The 20,799-nt window shown below is 46.7% G+C and overlaps 1 protein-coding gene across 1 annotated transcript in view; it reads right to left on the bottom strand.

Annotated features, from left to right (window-relative positions):
- The window catches only part of ABCC4 (ATP binding cassette subfamily C member 4), a 259,478-nt gene extending 245,588 nt beyond the window's left edge, over window positions 1–13,890 (bottom strand). Inside the window, exon 1 of the mRNA XM_039245707.1 lies at window positions 13,729–13,890. Within this exon, the coding sequence (XP_039101638.1) occupies window positions 13,729–13,802 (74 nt within the window). The 5' untranslated portion in view covers window positions 13,803–13,890. The remainder of the gene's footprint in view (window positions 1–13,728) is intronic.
- Between the last annotated feature and the right edge of the window lie 6,909 nt (window positions 13,891–20,799).

Genomic DNA, 20,799 nt, shown 5'->3' on the forward strand with positions numbered 1-20,799 from the left:
GAGAGACAAAGAATTGGAAGCAGGCTCCAGGCTCTGAACTGTCAGCACACAGCCCAATGCGGGGCTCGAACTCTTGAACAGGGAGATCATGACCTGAGCCAAAGTCAGACGCTCAATGGACTGAGCCACCCTCACCTTATAATTTTCAAAGTGCTTCCACAGATAGTTGCCCAGTTGTGGGTATAAATCATATTCTCTTTTGTGGCTTTTTTTCTTTTAATAGATCTTAATTTCTGTGGAGCAGTTACTAACAAACAGGTCACTTCTCTATTCATCAGAGATGGACATCACACACTGTACACTGCCACAACACCTCCCTGCTCACCTGCCCTGCGGGATTGCAAGTGGGGAAGAAAATAAGTATAGAGAATTCTATTTGTTTATTATACTTAAAACATAACTTCTGGAACACACCGAGATTAAGTTTAATTTTCCCAATTTGTAGGAGAAGACTGAAGCCTGAAATGACCGGGTGTCTCGCCGAAGATCACACAGTGAATAAGCACACAATCACAGACTAGCACCTGGGTCCTCTGGCTCTAGTCTGATGCTCTCTCCTGGGAAACTGAATAAAGGAAGATTCACTTAAAATGGGGGGGGGGGGGCTCAGTGGCTCAGTCTGTTAAGCATCTGACTCTTGGTTTCAGCTCAGGTGACGATCTCAAAGTTTACAAGTTTTGAGCCCAGCATCAGGCTTAGCGCTGACAGTACGTAGCCTGCTTCAGAGTCTCTCTCTCCCCCGCCTCTGCCCACCCCTACCTTCCCCAACTCCTGCTGTCTCTTTCTCTCTCTCAAAATAAATAAACATTAAAATGAATTAAAAATAAAAATACATCTATCTGTTTTACAGGTGAACACAGTGATTAATGAACACTCAGAATTCTCATAAATGCCACATTTGGTTCTGTGACACTGAGAAGGTGGCCGCCCAGCCTAAAATTTTAGGCCACCGATAAATCTCCCTTCTACTATTTCAAATAGGACAGACACCTTTCTTACGTTAAAGAGAGACAGAAGTGCGCATGGCCCACTTGGTGAAGAACTGCTTCAATAGGAGACTTTAAAAGAGGTAGTCAACTGGGCTTATCATACAATCTCAGTCACATCCTGACCAACAGAATACACCAACAAACATCTGCAGATAAAAGTCATTCATTAGGTGGGTAGTTTAAAAAAAAAAATTTTTTTTCAGCAAGCCAGGGAGGGGCAGAGAGTGAGGGGGAGACACAGAATCTGAAGCAGGGCTCCAGGCTCTTGAGCTGTCAGCACAGAGCCAACGCAGGGCTCGAACTCATGAGCCATGAGATCATGACCTGAGCTGAGGTCGGACGCTCAACCACTGAGTCATCCAGGCACCTAGGTGGGTAGTTTTATATTCACAGGCTTTTAATTGACAAGTGTGGGCTGTCCACTCAATTACCCTCCTAAACTCAATCAGTCCAGGCATCCCTGTCTGACCACGAGGAAAAACTAAACACAGCAACATGGAGACGGAAGCTGGTGCTCTGTCAATGGTCAGATTAGACTCAATTTCAAGCTCCTGATGTCCTAGCTGGGCACAAGGAGGACACAGCCGGCTTCAACAAGGAGGCAGATAAAGATCCAGGAACTGAGTATCTCCTAAGTCTCCCATACAGCAAGCCGCCTTCCTCCCCAATCACTTGCCGAGTCCACACGAGGACACATACATGCCCTATGGTACCAGTTGTTCTCATGCTCTGAGAGGAACCTGCAACAACGGACCTCATGCTCTGGGGGTGAGGCAGTTCCGGACCCTTGACCAAAGAAATGGAAATATGCACAGAAAGATGTTTGATCTTTGGAAAGCTGCTAATCAGTCAATGGTGCTTGGTCTTCAGTGTCCATCAGAAACACACAAGGAATTGATTATTGATGCCTGGGCTCCACCCCCAGAGATAATTCAAGTTTGCCTACAGAGGGCCCAGGTAATTCCATTTTGGTGATGGTTGAGATATTACTATGTATTACCTAGTAAGATTGCTAGTTCTTGTATCTTAAGTTCTTAACAGAAATAATACACATCAACAATCTTTTGAAGGAGGCATCTGCAAGTACATTTAGGCAAGACCTCACAAGAGCCAGTTTGCCTTCATTAAGAGGCAATCATGCATGGGGCGCCTGGTGGCTCAGTGGGTTGAACGTCCAACTCTGACTTTGGCTCTGGTCATGATCCCAGGGTTGTGGGATTAAGCCCCGCCTCGGGCTCCATGCTGAGCGTGGAGCCTGTTTAAGATTCTCTCTCTCTGTCCCTCTTCCTGCTCATACTCTTTCTAAAGTAAGAAAATTTTTAATTAAAGTAAAATTTTTTTTTTTTTTTACAAAAAGGAAATCATGCCAACCTAATCTCAATTCCTCTTCTCACAGGATTTCAGAACGACTACCCAGGAGATACGATACCTCTGGACTCCCATAAGACAGATAACACGACTCCTCCCCATCAACTGTGGCCACGTTAATCTACTACCCAATGTCCATTAGTGGAACAGCCACAACCCACAAGACTGTTCCAAGACCCGTCCTTTCTGGCATCCAGAGTACAAAAGTTTTCAAAGAACTTTCAACTGACAACAATGAGAGGCTGAACTCTGACACCAACAATATAAACTTAAACAGAGATACAACCGAGGTTTGCAGGGGGGGCAAACCTCGCAATGGGCTCTGACATCAGTTGACGTGTGTCCAATATATCCCAATTGCACACATGGCTCAGGATACTGAAATTTCATCTCCAGCCCAGACTTCTTCCTTTGAGCCCCTGACTCATGACCAACTGCCTACTCAACATCTCTACTTAAGTGTGCAGCAGGCATCTCAAACTTAACATGGTCAAGACCAAACTCATGGTCTTCTCCAACCCAGTCGTCCTGCAAGCTTCAGTAGTTCATTTAATGGCAGCCCCATCCTTCAGGAACTCATGGTCTTCTCCAACCCAGTCGTCCTGCAAGCTTCAGTAGCTCATTTAATGGCAGCCCCATCCTTCAGGTGCTCATGCTGAACCCAGAGGCAACCCTGCCTGTCTCTTCCTCTCAAGTGCCACAGCCTAACCTCCAAGATGCGCAGCTCTACCTTCGAATAAGCTCTTCCCTGAACCCGACTATACACCACTGCCACTCCCACCATTCTCCTGGTCAAAGCCATTTTCACCTCTTGCCTGAACCACCATGGAATCTCCTGCCGGTCTCCCTGCTTCTGCCCAGAGTAATCCTAAATCCTGAGCAAACCGTGTCGTATCTCTCTCAAAACTTCACTCCAAGTAAAGCCAAAGACCTCCAATGGTCAACAGAGTCCTCCAAACCTCCTCTCTTGCACTGACCACTCCCCCCAGAATGTGCCTGACTTCTCTGTGAAGCTGTCCCTTGTCACCTTGGCTAAAATTGCCACCTCCCTTTCCCATACACACACTCCTGACTCCTTTCCCACCATCATTTTTTCTCCTTAACACCTATAACATACTATGTTTTACTTGTTTATTATTTGTTCTCTCACTAGAATTCAGGCCAAATGAAGGCAGGGACTGTTACATATCTTGCTCACTGTTATAGCTCAAAAGTCTAGACCAGGGATTAGCAAACATTTCCTGTAAAGAACTAGATCATAAATATTTTAGTCTTTGCAGGTCATACAGTCTCTGTTGCAACTACTCAACTGCATGTTGTAGTCCACAGACAATATATAAATGAATGAGCATAGACTCATTCCAATAAAACTTTATTTACAAAAACAGACAGGATTTGCCCTACAGGTCACAGTTTGTCAAGCTCTGGTCTAGAACATTACCTACAGTGTAGTAAGCACTCAAAAATATTTGTTAAATTGTCATAGTAGTTAAAATACTACATCTGGCCAGAGCAAAGCTAGGCTAGTAGGTCTAGCTCTAGAAGCCACATTAACATAAAAACATTGATAAAATCAAAGCACATTCAGTTCAACCAGATGGAAGAAGGTCTGAAAACCCTGCCATTTAAAGGAACTGGGGACAATTCTCTGAAAGATTTAATGGGTCCATCACAGTGGTCTTTTTTTTTTTTCCTAGGAGAGAGAGAGACAGCGTGAGCAGGGGAGGGGCAGAGAGAGAGGGAGACACAGACTCTGAAATAGGCTCCAGGCTCTGAGCTGGCAGTCAGCACAGAGCTCGACGCGGGGCTCGAACCCACGAACCGCGAGATCATGACCTAAGCGAAAGTCGGACACTCAACCGACTAAGCCACCCAGGCGCCCCAATCACAGTGGTCTTTGAATAGCAAAAGAACATCATGTGAAGGGGAGAGTCGATGTGCTGTGTGTACACACACACACACACACACACACACAATACAGATGATTAAGAACTGCCCAAAAAGAAAACTGGCTCAATACAGCCTTCTTCTGGCATTCCCGTACGAAGGTATGAGACACTGCCCACTTCGCAAGTCTGGAAGGGATTCCTGTTTTGAGTATGAGCTAAGAACTCTGCCATCCAACCCTCTCACTCCCTGACACTGGAAGTAAGGCAGACAGGAGCTAGCCTGGGGAAAAGAGCAGACAGCCACTAGCCCGTGAGGAGACCAGCAGAGAAGTGGCCGGGACCAGGAAATGGAATGAGAAGCTAAGTCATCGGAAGGGCTGTGGGCGTTCGTGGAGCACACGACCGAGGAGCCGAGGTGAGCACGAAAGCTGGCGGAGATGTAAAAGGGGAAGAATGCGGTCTTGAACGACTGTATCAAACACGACGAGGTGGCAAGGAGGGCAGGATGGTGGAGGGCGCCCACAACACTTACGGGTGCTCTCAGAACACCCTTCCCCTTGTCCCCAAGTCTGTGTCTACACACGCCCACCCCCTCCAAAATGACTCCCCACCTTCCTCACGCAACCCCTACCACCGGAGCACACCACAGTCCCGCGTCTACAACAGCCACGCCCGATGTGCTGAGTCACTTGCACAGCAGACTGCTGGACACGTGGATCACACCTTCCAGCCCACCTGTGGTCACAGGCGACCAGGCGACTGGCACCTGGGTGACAAAATGTGAGAGTAAATGACGTAGGTCACTTCCACGCCAGGAGCACAGAACCAGCCACATACAACTTCTTTCCCGCTGAGTACAGAGGACTCAACTGGAGAGTACTCAACGACCAAGCCACAAGAGGTCCAGCTACTGAAAAAGGGTACAGTGAGTTCCCCACCCCCACCAACCCAAAACGGACTATAAACAGGAGATTAAGAGTGGTTTTTGTTTGTTTCTTAACTAAATTACTAAGATTTGGGGCTTGTTTTGTTCAGTAGCTAGCACTATTTACAGAATTAAACAGACAAGGCTGTTTGAGCTCTTTGAGAACAGGAATGTTATTTTTAAGGATTTGAATGCAGCAACAAAAAAGACACTCAGATGTGGGCTGAGTGAATTACCTAAACCACAAAGGGGCTGAATCAGTAACCCCGGCCTCCCACTGTGCTCTCAAACAGAAATGGATTTTAAGGGCTGAGAAAGAGCTCAGAAAAGTAGTTCCCAAATCTTAAGCATCCGAGTCACCCAGAATCTTATTAAAAATTCTGATTTCGGGAAGCCAACACCTCTCCCCCCAACCCCCAGATTAAGTTTCTTGGGTACGGAAGGAGATTCTGAAATTCACATTTATCATCCATCTGGGAAATGAACTACGGCAATATACAAACAAAAATGTTAGGTTACAGATGCTAAGGTAACACAGCTACCTTTTCATATTAATTCACTTCTCACTATCTGTGAGACTCCATTCTGTTTACCACTGTCTGGTTCACTTAACACTCTCACAACCCTATGGGATGCGGACAATGATTACTCCCACTTTATGTGGCCATGATCAGGGAAGGAGTAGAGTTCAGCAGAGTTCAGATTTACACCCAGGCACTCTTACTGTTCCACTGTAACTCACCGGGATCAGGGCTCAGTGCTGCATAAATGTGCCTCCGGGAATAGTGCTGGGAAAGCCACTCTGCCATGAGCCTACCTTCCCCCATTTGCTCCCCCCAAGGGCATCAGCCTGCTTTCCCCCATCTACTCCCACAACCAGGTAACCAACCAACCCAGTGGTTCACTGAGAGCCAGCTGCCTCTCATCAATCAGGACCCCAAACCTGCCTCTGGGGACCCTACACTGGCAGAATAGTTACAACATCTGCCTCACCTCCTCAGAAAAGTCTCGTAGTGAGAAATGATTGAAGGGGAGACTAAAAAAACAGGTTCTAAAGAATTCTAAATGCCACCCTCAAGGACTAAAGCAGCAGAGGTTTTTAAGCAGGAGGATGGCGGTGATCTGTTTTAGGGGAAAGACTGGTAGCAGAGAGATCTGCCGGGAGGAGGAAAAGCCAAGAGCATAAGCGGAGGCTGGAACAGAGGAGAGGGATATAGGCTCAGAGGCACCCGCCTGCCCTCAGCTCTCACACACTCACATTAAGGAAATGCTTGCTCAATGAAGGACTCAAAGGGCACATCTAAAGTTGAATCAATGCGGTTTGATATCAGCAGACAAAGTCCTTGAGAATCGACAGGGTTCAGTGCGCCTGGGTGGCTCAGTCGGCTAAGCATCCAGGCTCAGGTCATAATCTCACTGCTTGTAGTTTGAGCCCCATGTGGGGCTCTGTGCTGACAGCTCAGAGCCTGGAGCCTGCTTCAGATTCTGTGTCTCCCTCTCTCCCTGCCCCTCCCCCACACACGGTCGGTCGGTCGGTCTCTCTCTCTCTCTCTCTCTCTCAAAAATAAACAAACATTTTAAAAATTAAAAAAAAGAATGGACAGGTTCATGTCTTAATAACTGGATGGCCAAGAACACACATGGCAATTCAGGAGACAGCATGACGGAGAGAGGGTAGGAAAACGTGCTTCTGATACGAGCATCTGTAAAGAGCATATTCACCCCCTAATATGACTTTTAAATGTCTGCTGGATACTCAGCATACTCATTTATTTCTTTGGTCAACCAGTGTTAACCTGCCAGAGCTAGAGTGAGGCAGCCTGAGAGGGGAGCCTGAGCACAGCTGGCCATTGTGTGGGCTGAGAACCGTGGGCGGGGGACCCGTTGGGTCCCTGTGACCTGCCCCTCCTCCTTGCTAAGAGTCCCTGACATGTTGCCCAACCTCTCTGGGCCTGGATTTCCTCCAGTATGACACTGAGGATTAACAGAGACATTAATTAAATGTAAAAGAGTGAGCAAAAAATTGAGCCCATAGGAAGCATTCAATAGGTGCCAGTTATGATCAGTATTGTTATCTAAATGGACCCATCTCGGGAGGGCTAAGCACCCCCCACATGCCCAACAGGAACTTAAAATGCTGATCCCCAAGTCCCACCCACACCAACCAAAGTACCTAGGGGGAGGGAAGGACCCTCATCTGCATTTTTAAGGACATCTCAGAAAATACAGCTGAAATAGGTAAACGTGAGTTTTAACTTCTAAAAAACATTAATCTTACCCTCTGCTAACTTACATTTTTGGTTGTGTCACTGTAAATAAATAATATCTTAAAAGGATTAATCTCTAAGTGTATCAATCTTTGGGGTGCCTGGTGGACTGTTAGATAGAGCGTACGACTCTTGATCTTGGGGTTACAAATATGAGCCCCACATTGCATGTCGAAACTACTTAAAAATATTTTTAAAGTAAAAATAAATAAATAAAAATAAAAAAATAAATGGATCAATCTTTAAATGGATCTAAAACTGTAAGTTTTCCCAGTCTTCAAGGGCCCCTCTGGCAAGAACACCCCAAGGCTGTAACTCTGGACTAGATGACTTCTAGGTGACCTGAATTAACAATCATCCCCAGGGGCACCTGGGTGGCTTAGTCCGTTAAGCGTCAGACTTTCGCTTAGGTCATGATCTCCCGGTTCGTGGGTTCGAGCCCCGCGTCGGGCTCTGTGCTGACTGCCAGCTCAGAGCCTGGAGCCTATTTCAGAGTCTGTATCTCCCTCTCTCTCTGACCCTCCCCTGCTCACGCTCTCTCTCTCTCTCTCCTAGAAATAAATAAAAATATTAAAAAAAAAAAACAAAAACAATCATCCCCAGACTTCCAATTTTCAGGCTCAGATGGTCACTTACATGCAGCCACACAGAACGTGCAGGGCCAGAGAGAAGACCTGGGTCCATTCCAAAGCCCAGACCTTCCCACTGTGTCACTGCCAACCACTTTTACACAATTCATTAGCACAGAAACACAGAGAATACTTGCAGGGGCTCAGAGCTCCCACAAAGAACACTCCCTTCCCGGCAGAGGGATCCTCTATACCAGAGGGGGGCTCCTGGCTCCACTGAAAAGTTACAGCCAAGAGTTAGGATAAAGGCTCATGTTGCACACTATGACCCTGGGTCCCACACCCCAGAGCCAGTGCAGCCTGTGAAATAAGCAGGGAGCTGGGTTCCACACCCCAGAGCTGGTGCAGCCTGGAAAATATGCAAGGAGGGAGGGGATCCCCTGGAGGACCCAGAAAAGCAAATTATCTGAATGAACACTAGTTAACCGCTTAAACATTAAGTTTAAGCTATGGAAGATAAATTTAGTAAATTTTGTTACACTGTTTATTTCACTGCAGGAGCTTAGTAAATTTCAATACTCCTTAAAGGTGCTCCACAGCTTCCTTGGGGCCGTAGTTATTGTATACACTTGCCAAAACTCAAAATAAATGCTAAAGACCTGAACAGGCTGAGGCCAGAAAAAGGGCCCTGTAAAGTTAACCCAGCCCCCATTGTTAGGGAACATTTGGATTTCTGATTTCTGATTGTTAATGAACAACAGATTAACATTAAGAGGCATTTTGGGGGCACGGGCTCAGTCAGAAGAACATGTGCCTTGTGGTCTCCAGGTTGTGGGCTCAAGGCCCACGCTGGGTGTAGAGATAACTTTTAAAAAAAACTTTAGGGGCACCTGAGTGGCTTAGTTAGTTAAGCATCTGACTTCAGCTCAGGTCATGATCTCAGAGTCTGTTAATTCGAGCCCCACATCGGGCTCTCTGCTGTCAGCAGAGAACCCCCTTTGGATCCTCTGTTCCCCTCTTTCTCTGCACCCCCTGCTATGCGTGCTTTCTCAAAAATAAACTTTTTTAAAAAATCTTTAACAAAAGTGGGGGACATCCTGAAAATGGTGCAAAACCCTAGTTCAGAATCTCTGGGGTTGCCTGGGTGGCTTAGTCTCGATTTTGGCTCAGGTCATGATCCCAGGGTCTTGGGATTAAGCCATGTGGTAGGCTCCATGCTGAGTGTGCCTGCTTAAGACTCTCTCCCTCCCTCTCTGCCCCTCTTCCCCACTCATGCTCTCTCTTAAAAAAAAAAAAAAAAGGTGGGGGGGGCGCCTGGGTGGCTCAGTCGGTTGAGCGTCCAACTTCAGCTCAGGTCATGATCTCAGGGTTCGTGGGTTCAAGCCCCGCAATCGGGCTCTGTGCTGACAGCCAGCTCAGAGCCTAGAGCCTGTTTCAGATTCTGTATCTCCCTCTCTCTCTGACCCTCCCCTGCTCATGCTGTCTGTCTGTCTGTCTCTCTCTCTCTCTCTCAGAAATAGGAAAATTTCTAAATTAAAAATTTCTAAAACATTAAAACAAAAATTTTTTTAAATACTATGAGCTACCTAATGATGTATACCACAGCCACTGTTTGGAAAGAAACTCTACTAAAGTAAATGAATAAAAAGACATCTCTGCATTCACCATCACCATTTACCGAGGGCCTAATGCAGCCGACCTCCAGAAACCATCACAGCACCGGGCATTATCTGCCCTTCCCTCACCCGCGCAGCCTTCTCTGAGAAATCTCCAGAGAGTCTGTCCTGAAACTAGTGGCAATCTCCACAACAGCATTCGCTTTGCAAGGTGACAGTTCCTGACTATGCCAGTGTCAGGAGAGTGAGAACGTAAACCATTCTCCAGTGGCCCAAACACTCCTCAACCCCCTTCTCTGGGGACAGGTCCTGAACTGCTAACCGCAGGGACAAGGGTGGGGGCATAAATGCAGAGCACACCCCCAGGGCCACTGGGCAGGGCAGAGGTGGGGACATGTCCAGAGAGTCTGGGGGACCGGACGATCTAGTGCCCAGCTGGATAAGCCATGCCACTGACTTCCAATAATGGGGAAAGAGGAAGAATTATTCAATAAACCATGATGAGAAAATGGGCTGTTTGAGAAAAAAATGGGGCCTATCTTATGCCAAATACAAAAGGAAATTCTAGCTGCCTGTAGCATTAGAAAGAAAATGCTTACAGAGATTTAAACGATACTGGGATCTAAATAAGATATATTACAGAAGCAACAGGAAAAACCAGAAAGAAAAGCTTGATTAATGATACATAAATTTAAAACCTCTGATGCCTGGCTGGCTCAGTCGGTTTAGCAAGCAACTTTTCATCTCCGGATTGTGAGTGTGAGACCCACATTGGGTGTAGAGATTATTTTTTTTTTAATTCTTTTTTAAAAAAGGATCTTTAAAAAAAAAAAAAACCTCCAATCTAAATTGAGACAAATGAAAATCTGAAAAAATATAAGCACTGTTACAAGTTATTTCAAAAATATATATGCCTTATGGGAAAAATGTAACCACAATTCAGAGATAGAAAAAAAAGCTCCACTATATAAATCAAATAAATTCAAATTAAAACTTTGATATTTTTAACCTTTTAGGTATCTTAATTCAGGTAAAGTGGACAATGAAATATGCACACAAACCGATATTGAGGGTCAAATGGTCCAAAACTGGAAAATAATTTGGCCTTTCACCACTTACTCTACTTCAGGGAATAGAGCAAAAGGAAAGATGCAAAAAATACATGGACACGGACATGCATTACATCAAAATTAGAAATAAGCTGTACTCAACAAAAGTGAAAGACTGAATAAACTGCAATCATTAAATACAATGTTTTGAAGATTTAAGACCATAAACAAATGTCAACCACAGAAAATTAAGAAGAAATCAGGATCCAAAACTATTTGGAAAAAAACTATTTGGTTTTGTAGAGCACGAGTTTTAGGAGGAACACTTAAAAAACACCCAAAACGTCAGCAGGTATACTTGGCTAATAAAAATAAATCATCCAGGGTGCCTAGAAGTCTCAGTCGGTTGAGCATCGGACCCTTGATTTCAGTTCAGGGTCAAAGGGTGGTGGGATCGGGCCTCGAGCTGGGCTCCACGCTGACTGAGGAGCCTACTTAAGATTCTCTCGCCTCCTCTTCCCCTCCCCCACTCAAACTCTCCATAAAATAAATCATCCATATTCCTTTCTTTTTCTGTAGTTTTAAATTTCTTACAAAAAATAGAAAAAAATATATATGTTCTTTTGAAAAATTCATAACAGGTGTCTAGCTGGCTCAGTCCATAGGGCATGCAACTCTTGATCTCAGGGGTCATGAGTTCAAGCCCCACACGGGGCACAAAGTCTACTTAAAAAATACAACAGGGGCGCCTGGGTGACTCTGTCGGTTAAGCATCCAGCTTCAGCTCAGGTCATGATCTCATGGCTCCTGAGTTCGAGCCCCACATCGGGCTCCGTGCTGACAGCTCAGAGCCTGGAGCCTGCTTCCGGATTCTGTGTCTCCCTCTCTCCCTGTCCCTCCCTCGAGCTCTGTCTCTCTCAAAAATAAATAAATAAATAATTATTTTTAGCTCCCTAGAATTGCAGAAGGTAAATAAATAAACGTAGGATGGCAATCATGGTCAACAATTGACCTCAAAAGACTTGCGCAACCCTTTCTTAAAAATCTATAAAACTAGAATAACAATGCCAATGGGGGCAGTGGCTTAAAGCCGCAAGCCCGGCTCAACCTTCCATCAGAATCACCTGGAGCATGTTTCAACACTTCCCCCCACCCCCCCGAGTTTCTACATAATTTACAGAACTGGTCTGCAATGGGCGCTGGACCATTTGCATCCCTAACAAGCTCCCAGGTGATGCGATGCCAGGTTTGAGGACAGGTGCCCCAAGGCGCGGTAATAGCTTTCACAAGCGCCATCTCGTCTCCAACAGCAATAACTTTAAGACACTCCTGCGGGCAAGAACAAAAGTGTGTTTGGAATAGCCTTCTCCACACATTTAAGAACTAGTGTCCCAACAGGAGCAGCTTGGTACAGCAGTTACAAACAGGTGGGGAGCCAGCCTGCCTGATTCGGGATCTGGCTCTATGTCAAAATAGCTGCATAATCCCAGACAACTTCGCCTCTGATTCTGTTCCATCGGGAGTAGCAGATAAGCACTCCAGACCATGCAGCCAGGAAGCTGCAAAGAGCTTCATCAAGAGTCCTCGCCTTCCCACTTTCATGCACATACCCTGTGAAAAATCCACCGACAGAAAGTGCCTGCAGAGTTCCTTGCCCTGCCTGAAGTTAAGGAGACATCTGCCTGCTTCACCGCCAGTGATGATAACCACACCCAAATTCCTTCTTCTGCTCCTATTCCTCCTTCCCTGAGAGAGGCCAGGGGGCCAAGTGAGGTTCCCACACGAACAGAACACACCAATCAAACCAGGAGTCCTCACCCCCTTGAGATCTCCTAGGCTTTCCCAATTGAAAAAGTAAATATCACAATGTGGGTAAGATTAAAGCCTTAAGGTTAGTTTAGGGTCAGGAAACAAAAGATCTAATGATCACTGAATTGTAATTCAAGTCCAAAGGTTCAGGCCCACCTAGTTAGTAGTCCCTGCTTTGACATGGGAAGCTGGCCACGAGCTTCACCTCTCTGAGCCGGTTTTCACCCGCACGTTTTCTCCCAGCTCAGGGACCCTCCAATGATTTTAGGGCCACAGGGCTCCCGGACAGGACTGCCTGCATTAAGCCCAAGGCTCACTTCCATAAAGGCTAGAGACCCAGAGACCGCAGGCCTTTTCAAGGACCCCATCTCCAGAGCGGTCCTCAAAGGTAGAAACGGAAATAACTGCAAGAGGAAGGCGGCTGTTCAAAGCCATGCTCCAGCTGTGGTTACGTGTGGCCCAGACAAGAACACAACGCCTTAAAGAACAGTGTTCCCATTCATTAAATTAAAAAGTGCTTATTTCACCCACGTGGAATATGCCACAACTAGGTACCGGGACACAGGGCGAGACTCACACGGGCAGAGGAAGGGGAGAGAGAGACAGACATGGTCGCAGCCTCACGCTAACAAGGGAGGCCGGCGGAGCTGCAACGCGGTGTCACATAGGGAACATCGGAAGAGGTGGGGACGCCGTGGGAGACGTGGCAATGGTCCAGGGCACTAATTACACTCTGGTTAAGTTTAGATAAAGGAAGCTGTTCACAAGCTGCTTGCTTAGGAAGAAGAAGGTGCAGCTTTAGTTCGTGAGAAGTGTGAATCCCTGAGCGGTACGGGGGCAGTCGGCAAGGGAGGAAGGGTCCAGTCGGTTCTCAAACTGGGGCAGTAATTCCTCCCCGGGCAGCTACGGCTCTCCCCTCCCCACCCCCTGCCTGCTCCTACTCCTGCAGCCGCGGTCGCCGCCGCCGCCGCCGCTGCTGCTGCTGCTGCTGCTCCGGCTCCTCCTCCTCCTCCGAGGCACTGGGGGCTGGCAGAGCCGCGAGCACCCGGGCAGGGAGCCCCTGGTCCCGCCCGCCCTGAGCGCCGGGGCGCAGGCGGGGGACCGGGCGGCCGGCGTGGGGCGGGCTGCAAGCCGCGCGGTCCCGGCAACGGCCGAAAGCGCTCCCCCGCGCCGCGACCCTCCGCCCTCCAACCCCAGAAGGCGCCGGCGGCGGCGGCGCGGTGTCGCAGCTCGGGCGGGGCGCTCACCAGAAGAATACGCGCGAGCAGAGGTTCGCGTCCCGCAGCGGGTTGGGCTTCACGTCCGGGTACACGGGCAGCATCTTGCCGGCGGGGTCGCGCCGCTCCCGGAGCCGCGGGCGGGGATGCTGGAGCTGGCGCGGCCGCGCCGGTCCTCTCCGCGGGAGCCCGAGCACCACCCGCTTCCGGGAGCCGCGCGCCGGCGGCCCGCCCCCGTGCCCGCCCCCTCCCCTCCCCCCTCCCCTCCCCCCTCCCCGGGCCGCGCCCCCGCTGCCGCCGGGCGCCCGGGCGCCGCGCTGCCCGTGCGCCGTGCAGGTGCGAGGCGAGGCCGCCCGCGCCGTTGGCCGAAGGCCGGTGGGCCGAGCTCGCGGCCCGCAGCGCCCTGCACGGAGGCGCCCACGTGCTCAAACCTGGCCGCAAACTTTGCCGAAGTTGGCGCTCCGGGCCCAGGCACCCTGCCGAGGGTGCCCAGGGGAGGCGCCCGCTCTGCCCGCCCCGCTGCTCGGAAACGCCCGCTGGGCTGCTGCTTCGCGAGCCGCGGGACGGCTGTTGGCCTGCCTCCTGGGCCGGCTGCCCGCATCAGGACCAAACAAGGGTGCTGTGGGACGTTGTCCAACCTGCGAGCCAAACGTTTGACCTCGGACAACAGCAGGAGTTAGCACAGATTATCTTTGTAGAGCTGCAAGACCTAAAGAAAGGTAATAGAGGATTGGAAGAACTCGTCTGATTTGGGAAGAGGAAGGCATGCTGTCGTTGGGGGCCGGCTTTTCGCATCCCACCTGTTGCATTTGCACAGAGGATCTGTTGTCAGCTTTTTGCTGCCCTCTGAGATTGAGAAAGGGGGTTTGGGAGGAGAGAGCCTGCCTTATGATTTCTTTCATCACGCCCTCTGGAGCTCAGCAGAGTAAAAGTAGCCAAGGGAACATGTTACAGAGTACTGGCCCTTCTAATTTTAACAAGGCCAGGTTCAGGAAGGTGTTATCCCTACTTTCAGGATGAGAGAGATAAGGCTAAAGGACAGAACTTCTCCATCATTTTGGAGTCCATAAATGATGAAACCCGATTTGGACTCAAGGCCGACTCCAGCATGGTCCCTCCACTGGGGATAGTCAGTGTGCATGAAAAGTGCTCAGAATAGCTAGTGGAATGAATGAATGACTGCAGGACTTAATGAACAAAACCTTGGACTTCTACTCCAAAGTCTTCAGGTGTTGTGTGGCCATCTTAACCTGTTCAGAGGCTTCCCATCCCTTCAACCCTAAATGAAGAAAAAGCAAAGGTTTCAGTCCATAGTACTTACAGCAAGATCACCTATTGTTTTGTTTTTTCTTTTTTTTTAATTACATAAACTCTGCTCCCAAGGTGGGACTCAGATTCACCACAGGAGATCAAGAGTTGCAACCTCTATTGACTGAGCCAGCCAAGTGCCCCAAAATCACTTTATTTTTTAATAATTTCCCATTTACCTTGGCTAAAATGGTATTGATAATGCCTATTCGGTTGCCAGAGGAGAAGTGGACGGGTGAAGTAAGTGAAGGGGATTAAGAGTATACTTACAGGGCGCCTGGGTGGCTCAGTCGGTGAAGCGTCCAACTTCGGCTCAGGTCATGATCTCCCAGTTCGTGGGTTCAAGCCTGGCATCGGGCTCTGTGCTGACAGCTCAGAGCCTGGAGCCTGCTTCGGATTCTGTGTCTCCCTCTCTCTCTTTCTTCCCCTCCCCCGCTAGTTCTCTGTCTCTCTCAAAAATAAAACATTTTTTAATTTTTTATTCAAGTATGATCAACATATGGTGTATTAGTTTCAGGTGTATATAGTGATTCAACAATTCCATACATTACTCAGTGCTCATCATAGTAACTGTACTTTTTTTTAAAAAAGATCTTTTGAAACCTCTTACCATTATTTCCTGTCCATAAACTAATATGATATTTAAAAAGATTACTGAGAGGGGCGCCTGGGTGGCTTAGTCGGTTAAGTGTCCGACTTTCGCTTAGGTCATGATCTCGCGGTTCATGGGTTCGAGCCCCGCGTCGGGCTCTGTGCTGACTGCCAGCTCAGAGCCTGGAGCCTGTTTCAGTCTATGACTCCCTCTCTCTCTGACCCTCCCCTGCTCACGCTGTCTCTCTCTCTCTCCTAGAAATAAATAAAAACATTAAAAAAAAATTTTTTTTAAATAAATAAATAAATAAAAAGATTACTGAGAACCAGTGTTAAATTATAGAAAGAAGACTAGATTTGGAACCAGGGGACCAGGCATATAGACTTTTCACTTATTACCTAAACTTCCTGACCCTTCCTTTCCTCGGGTCTAAAATGGGAATCAATATACACCACTCTTCCCATTTCCTACAGAGTTATCGTGAGCCTCACAACTCATAACTGTACTTTGTAAAACCTAAGGCAACATACAAATAAAAGGGTTGTTTTTCATTCATTTAACAAATGCTTAGTGGATGCCTTTTAAGTATGTGACCACAAGGCCAGGCACATAGCATGCAAAGCTCTACCTGCACATGTTCACTGATCTTTTTTTAAATGTTTATTTATTTTTGAGAGAGACAGACAGACAGAGCGTGAGCAGGGGAGGAGCAGAGAGAGACGGAGACAGAATCTGAAGCAGGCTCCAGGCTCTGAGCTGTCAGCACAGAGCCCGACACAAACCGCTAGATCATGACCTGAGCCACCAAAGTCGGACACTCAACCAACTGAGCCACCCAGGCACCCCACATGTTCACTGATCTTAAATAAATAGTTCAATACTATAACTCAATGGGCAGTAAGTGTTAGAAAGGCCGTGGAGCCACCAAAACGCTCACAGATTGCTGGTGGGGATGTAAAATGGTACAGCCACAAAACTACCACCTTACCCAGGAATTCCACTCCTGGTATCTGTTGGTTTGGAACCACCCCAAGAGCTTCCCCAGTGTAACCTAAAACTGTCCTCTGGACTTAAAGGGCAGGGAGAGACCGAAGAAAGAGGCAAGTCATTCCAGTTGGTAGGTGGCCGTGTGCATGAACAAAGTGAACTTTTATACGATGTGTCTTGGGTGGTAGCAAGAAAAATGGATCCCCACGGCCACCAGTCCAATCTTAAATCTGTAAAGAGGCCTTAACTGGTGTTCAGATTCTCTCAACACCCCGTCATTGTCTCAAGGCTGTGGCTTTAGGGTGGCCTTGGGGAGTGGGAGCCCACAGTCTAAGGACAGGGAAGGGGGAGAGGGGTCTCCCATTGCTGGGGTGCAGCTCTTGGGTCAACTGATGGTCAAGTCTTTTCAATGACACACCCCAACACTATCTACCTCAGATCAATGAAGACATGTCCACACAATAAAAACTTAGACTCAACGGGCGCCTGGCTGGCTCAGTCAGGAGAGCATACAACTGTTGATCTCAGGGTTGTAACTTCAGGCCCAACACTGGATATAGAGATTACTTAAAACTAAAAATCTTAAAAATAACAATAAATAGGGGCGCCTGGGTGGCTTAGTCAGTTAAGCGTCCAACTTCAGCTCAGGTCATCATCTCACAGTCCATGAGTTGGAGCTCCACAATTGGGCTCTCTGCTGTCATCACAGGGCCTGTTCAGATCCACTGTCCTCTTCTCTCTCGGCCCTTCCCTGCTTGCTCTCTCTCTGTCTCAAAAATAAATAAACTAAAAAAAAAAAAAATGTCATAGCAGCACTACTCCTAAAAGCCAAAACATGTGTGTTGGGGTAGGAAGGAGTGAGAACCAAGTGTCCATCAGGCCACCAAGTGATGAATGGATAAATAAATGTGGTATTACGTACAATGGAATATTATTTGGCATTTTCCTAAAAGGAATGACATTGATGCATGGTATAACATGCATAAACATTGGAAATATGCTGAGTGAATGAAGTCAGTCATTGACTAGTGAGGACAGACAGCAAACATCTAGGGAGAGATTCAGTCTTCTTATACTTGATGATTTATTCCCAAACCTCAGAGACACGATGAATGTTTGTGCCTTTACAAGCTATAAATTACTAGACGGTCTTTTGGCTCCCTCCTGAATATTCAAAGCATCAAGTGTTAAATGCGCAGTAGGTATAAGAGCTAATAATGCAGTACTAAAATGGTTCAGCTAAGACAGTGCTATTCTTCAAATATTTTTCTCCCAAGAAATACGGGACAAATGGCATTCCCAATGTAAACGTACTCCAATGGGTAAACACAGTTGAGCACAAATGCCCCATCAGTACACCTTCTAGTAAGTCTTCACCTCCACATCCTCAGGAGTGGGCATCCGACCCAAATGTACCCAATCTTAATATGCCACAGCCATGGCCAGAGGGCTTGGCCCAGAGACAAGCTCATGGCCCAACCGAGCCAACTGGCTTTCTTTCTTGAGATTTTTTTTTCTGGAGCTACAAAGGGGAAACCTCATTTTCCTTTCTGATCAGGGAGTTATAAAGATATGACCCATAACTGCTGGTGGCCATGTCTGCTATGAACATGGAGAGGCCTGAAAGAATAGAGCAGGTCCCCAAAGGAAAGTCATGCAATCAACAACTGTTTAGTAAACACCTACTGTGTGCCAAGAACCGTTCCAGGAAGGAGGGACACAGAAGAACAAGATGAGTAACACAAAGGAGAGTCCTGGTGGCATCAGATCCCTGCGGTTCCTAAAGCTAATAGGATCCCCACTTAGACTGTCCCACGTGCTGCAGCAGGAGCGATCACTCTCCGGGCCACATCCTCGGTGCCCGTCTCCAGGTCTAAGGCAGTTTACTGCTTATTTGCAACTCTATGCTCAAGGGTCTTTTTCTGGCAGTGGAAGGACATTGGGCCCATAGGGAAGGCAAGCCAAAGCCCTGTAATCAACCCTCAACCAATGATGGGGAGCTGAATGGCCAATCCCCTTGCCTATCAGCCACAATCATTGTCCCCCAGTGCTACCAGCAGGAAGGAGCCCAGCTGCCTAGGCAGTAACTGGCACACTAATACACCCTTTTTTTCTTCCTTCCTTTCTCCGTCTCACTTCTCCACTCCCTGCAAATGTTTTCCTGGGATCACCTCCAAAATAAACGACATCCACTCAAATTATTCATTTCAAGTGTACTACTATGAGAACCCAGATGAAGACACCTACCGGAAATATCTTTCCAATTACTGAAAACTATATTCATTGCCTTGCACCCATAAAAAAGTCTTAACAAATACCACAAACCCTACGTTGTCCAATAGAGCGACTCTATTCACATGAGGATTTTGAAGACTTAAAATGCATGTGGTCCAAATTGAGATATGCTGTAAGGATAAAAAACACACACTGGATTTCAAAGACAATACCAAAAAAAATGTTAATGTCTCATTAATGACTTTTTACATTTATGACATATTGTAATGGTAGTATTTTGGACACATTGGTTTAAAAATATCTTGCTAATATTGATTGCAACTTCACATGTTCCTTTTTAAAGTGACTACTACAAAATATAAAATAGCTGTGGCTTCACTATATATTTCTTTAAATATATTCTACTTTTTTTAAAGGTTTATTTGTTTTTGAGAGAGAGAGAGAAAAAGAGCGTGAGTAGGGGACGGACAGAGAGAGAAGGAGACACAGAATCGGAAGCAGGCTCCAGGCTCTGGGCTGTCAGCATAGAGCCCAACAAGGGGCTCGAAACTACAAACCATGAGATCATGACCTCAGCTGAAGTGGGACGCTTAACTGACTGAGCCACCCAGGCGCCCCCTCACTGTATATTTCTGTGAACAGCATTGCTGTAATCAATGGATAGGCTCAAACACCACTAATTTCTTTCCCACTCAAGAAAGCAAGCAAATAAGATTCGTGTTACTATACAAGTGACTTTGAACATGCTCTAGTTCATAAAAAGAAATCATCCTTAGGTTTCAGAACTTCCTTAATAGTAATGAAATACATGTCTCACTTCCCAGTGGATCTTAGTCATATCTATGTTATGATCTATTGTAAAGGGCCACTAGTTAAACAGTTAAAACACTTCACAAAGCCCATTTGGTTCAACATATTTTACTTGGTCATCCTTTATGATAATAATATCAGAAGTTCAAGTTATTTTGCTTTCAGTCTTCTGGAAAACCAATCCATTATTGAGATATGTTTTCCAGAAACTGCTAAAAGTTAATCAAGATGACTTCAGAAAAAAATGAAATCCCTACTCCAGCAGCCTTGCAATCTAGAAAAAGAATGTGTAAAAAGTAATTTACACCAAAATTATACAAATAATAAATGTAAATATACAAATATATCTGTTCTCACCTATCAAACTAGCAAAGGTTTTTGTTATTTTTCAAATTAGCAAATATTTTTAATAAACAATGTACCCCATGTTAATGAAGGCAAAACATAACAAGCACTGTAGTATACTATTGGCAAAAGGTAAATTAGAATAGCCTTTTTATTTTATTTTTTTAATTTTTAAAAATCTTAAAAATTTTATTTTTTAATTTTTTTAATGTTTATTTATTATTGAGAAAGCGAGAGACAGTGTGAGCAGGGGAGGGGCAGAGAGAGAGGGAGACACAGAATCTGAAGCGGGATCCAGGCTCTGCGCTGTCAGCACAGAGCCCGACGGGGGGCTTGAACACGTGGACTGTGAGATCATGACCTGAGCCAAAGTCGGATGCTCAACCGAATGAGCCACCCAGGTGCCCCCCAAATTTTTTTAGTTTTTATTTTTGAGAGAGAGAACATGCAGAGCTGGGCAGGGCAGAGAGAGGGGGAGACAGAGGATCCAAAGAAGGCTCTGCGCTGACGATGCAGGTTTTGAACTCATGAACTATGAGATCATGACCTCAGCGGAAGTCTGATGCTCAACCAGCTAAACCACCCAGCCTCCCCTAGTATGGCCTTTTTAGAAAACATTTAGCAATACTTATTTGAGAGCCTTAAAAATATTCATCTCTTGATTCAGTAATTCTACTTCTAGGAATTCCATTTATTGGATTATTAAGGGAAAAAGTACTGGGGTGCCTGGGTGGCTCAGTTGGTTAAGCTTCAGACTTTGGCTCAGGTCATGATCACACAGTTCATGGGTTTGAGCCCCACGATGGGCCCTGTGCTAACAACTA

Source organism: Hyaena hyaena, unplaced genomic scaffold (genome assembly GCF_003009895.1).
Source record: "Hyaena hyaena isolate Hyena2069 unplaced genomic scaffold, ASM300989v1 scaffold_263, whole genome shotgun sequence".
Taxonomy (NCBI): Eukaryota; Metazoa; Chordata; class Mammalia; order Carnivora; family Hyaenidae; genus Hyaena; species Hyaena hyaena.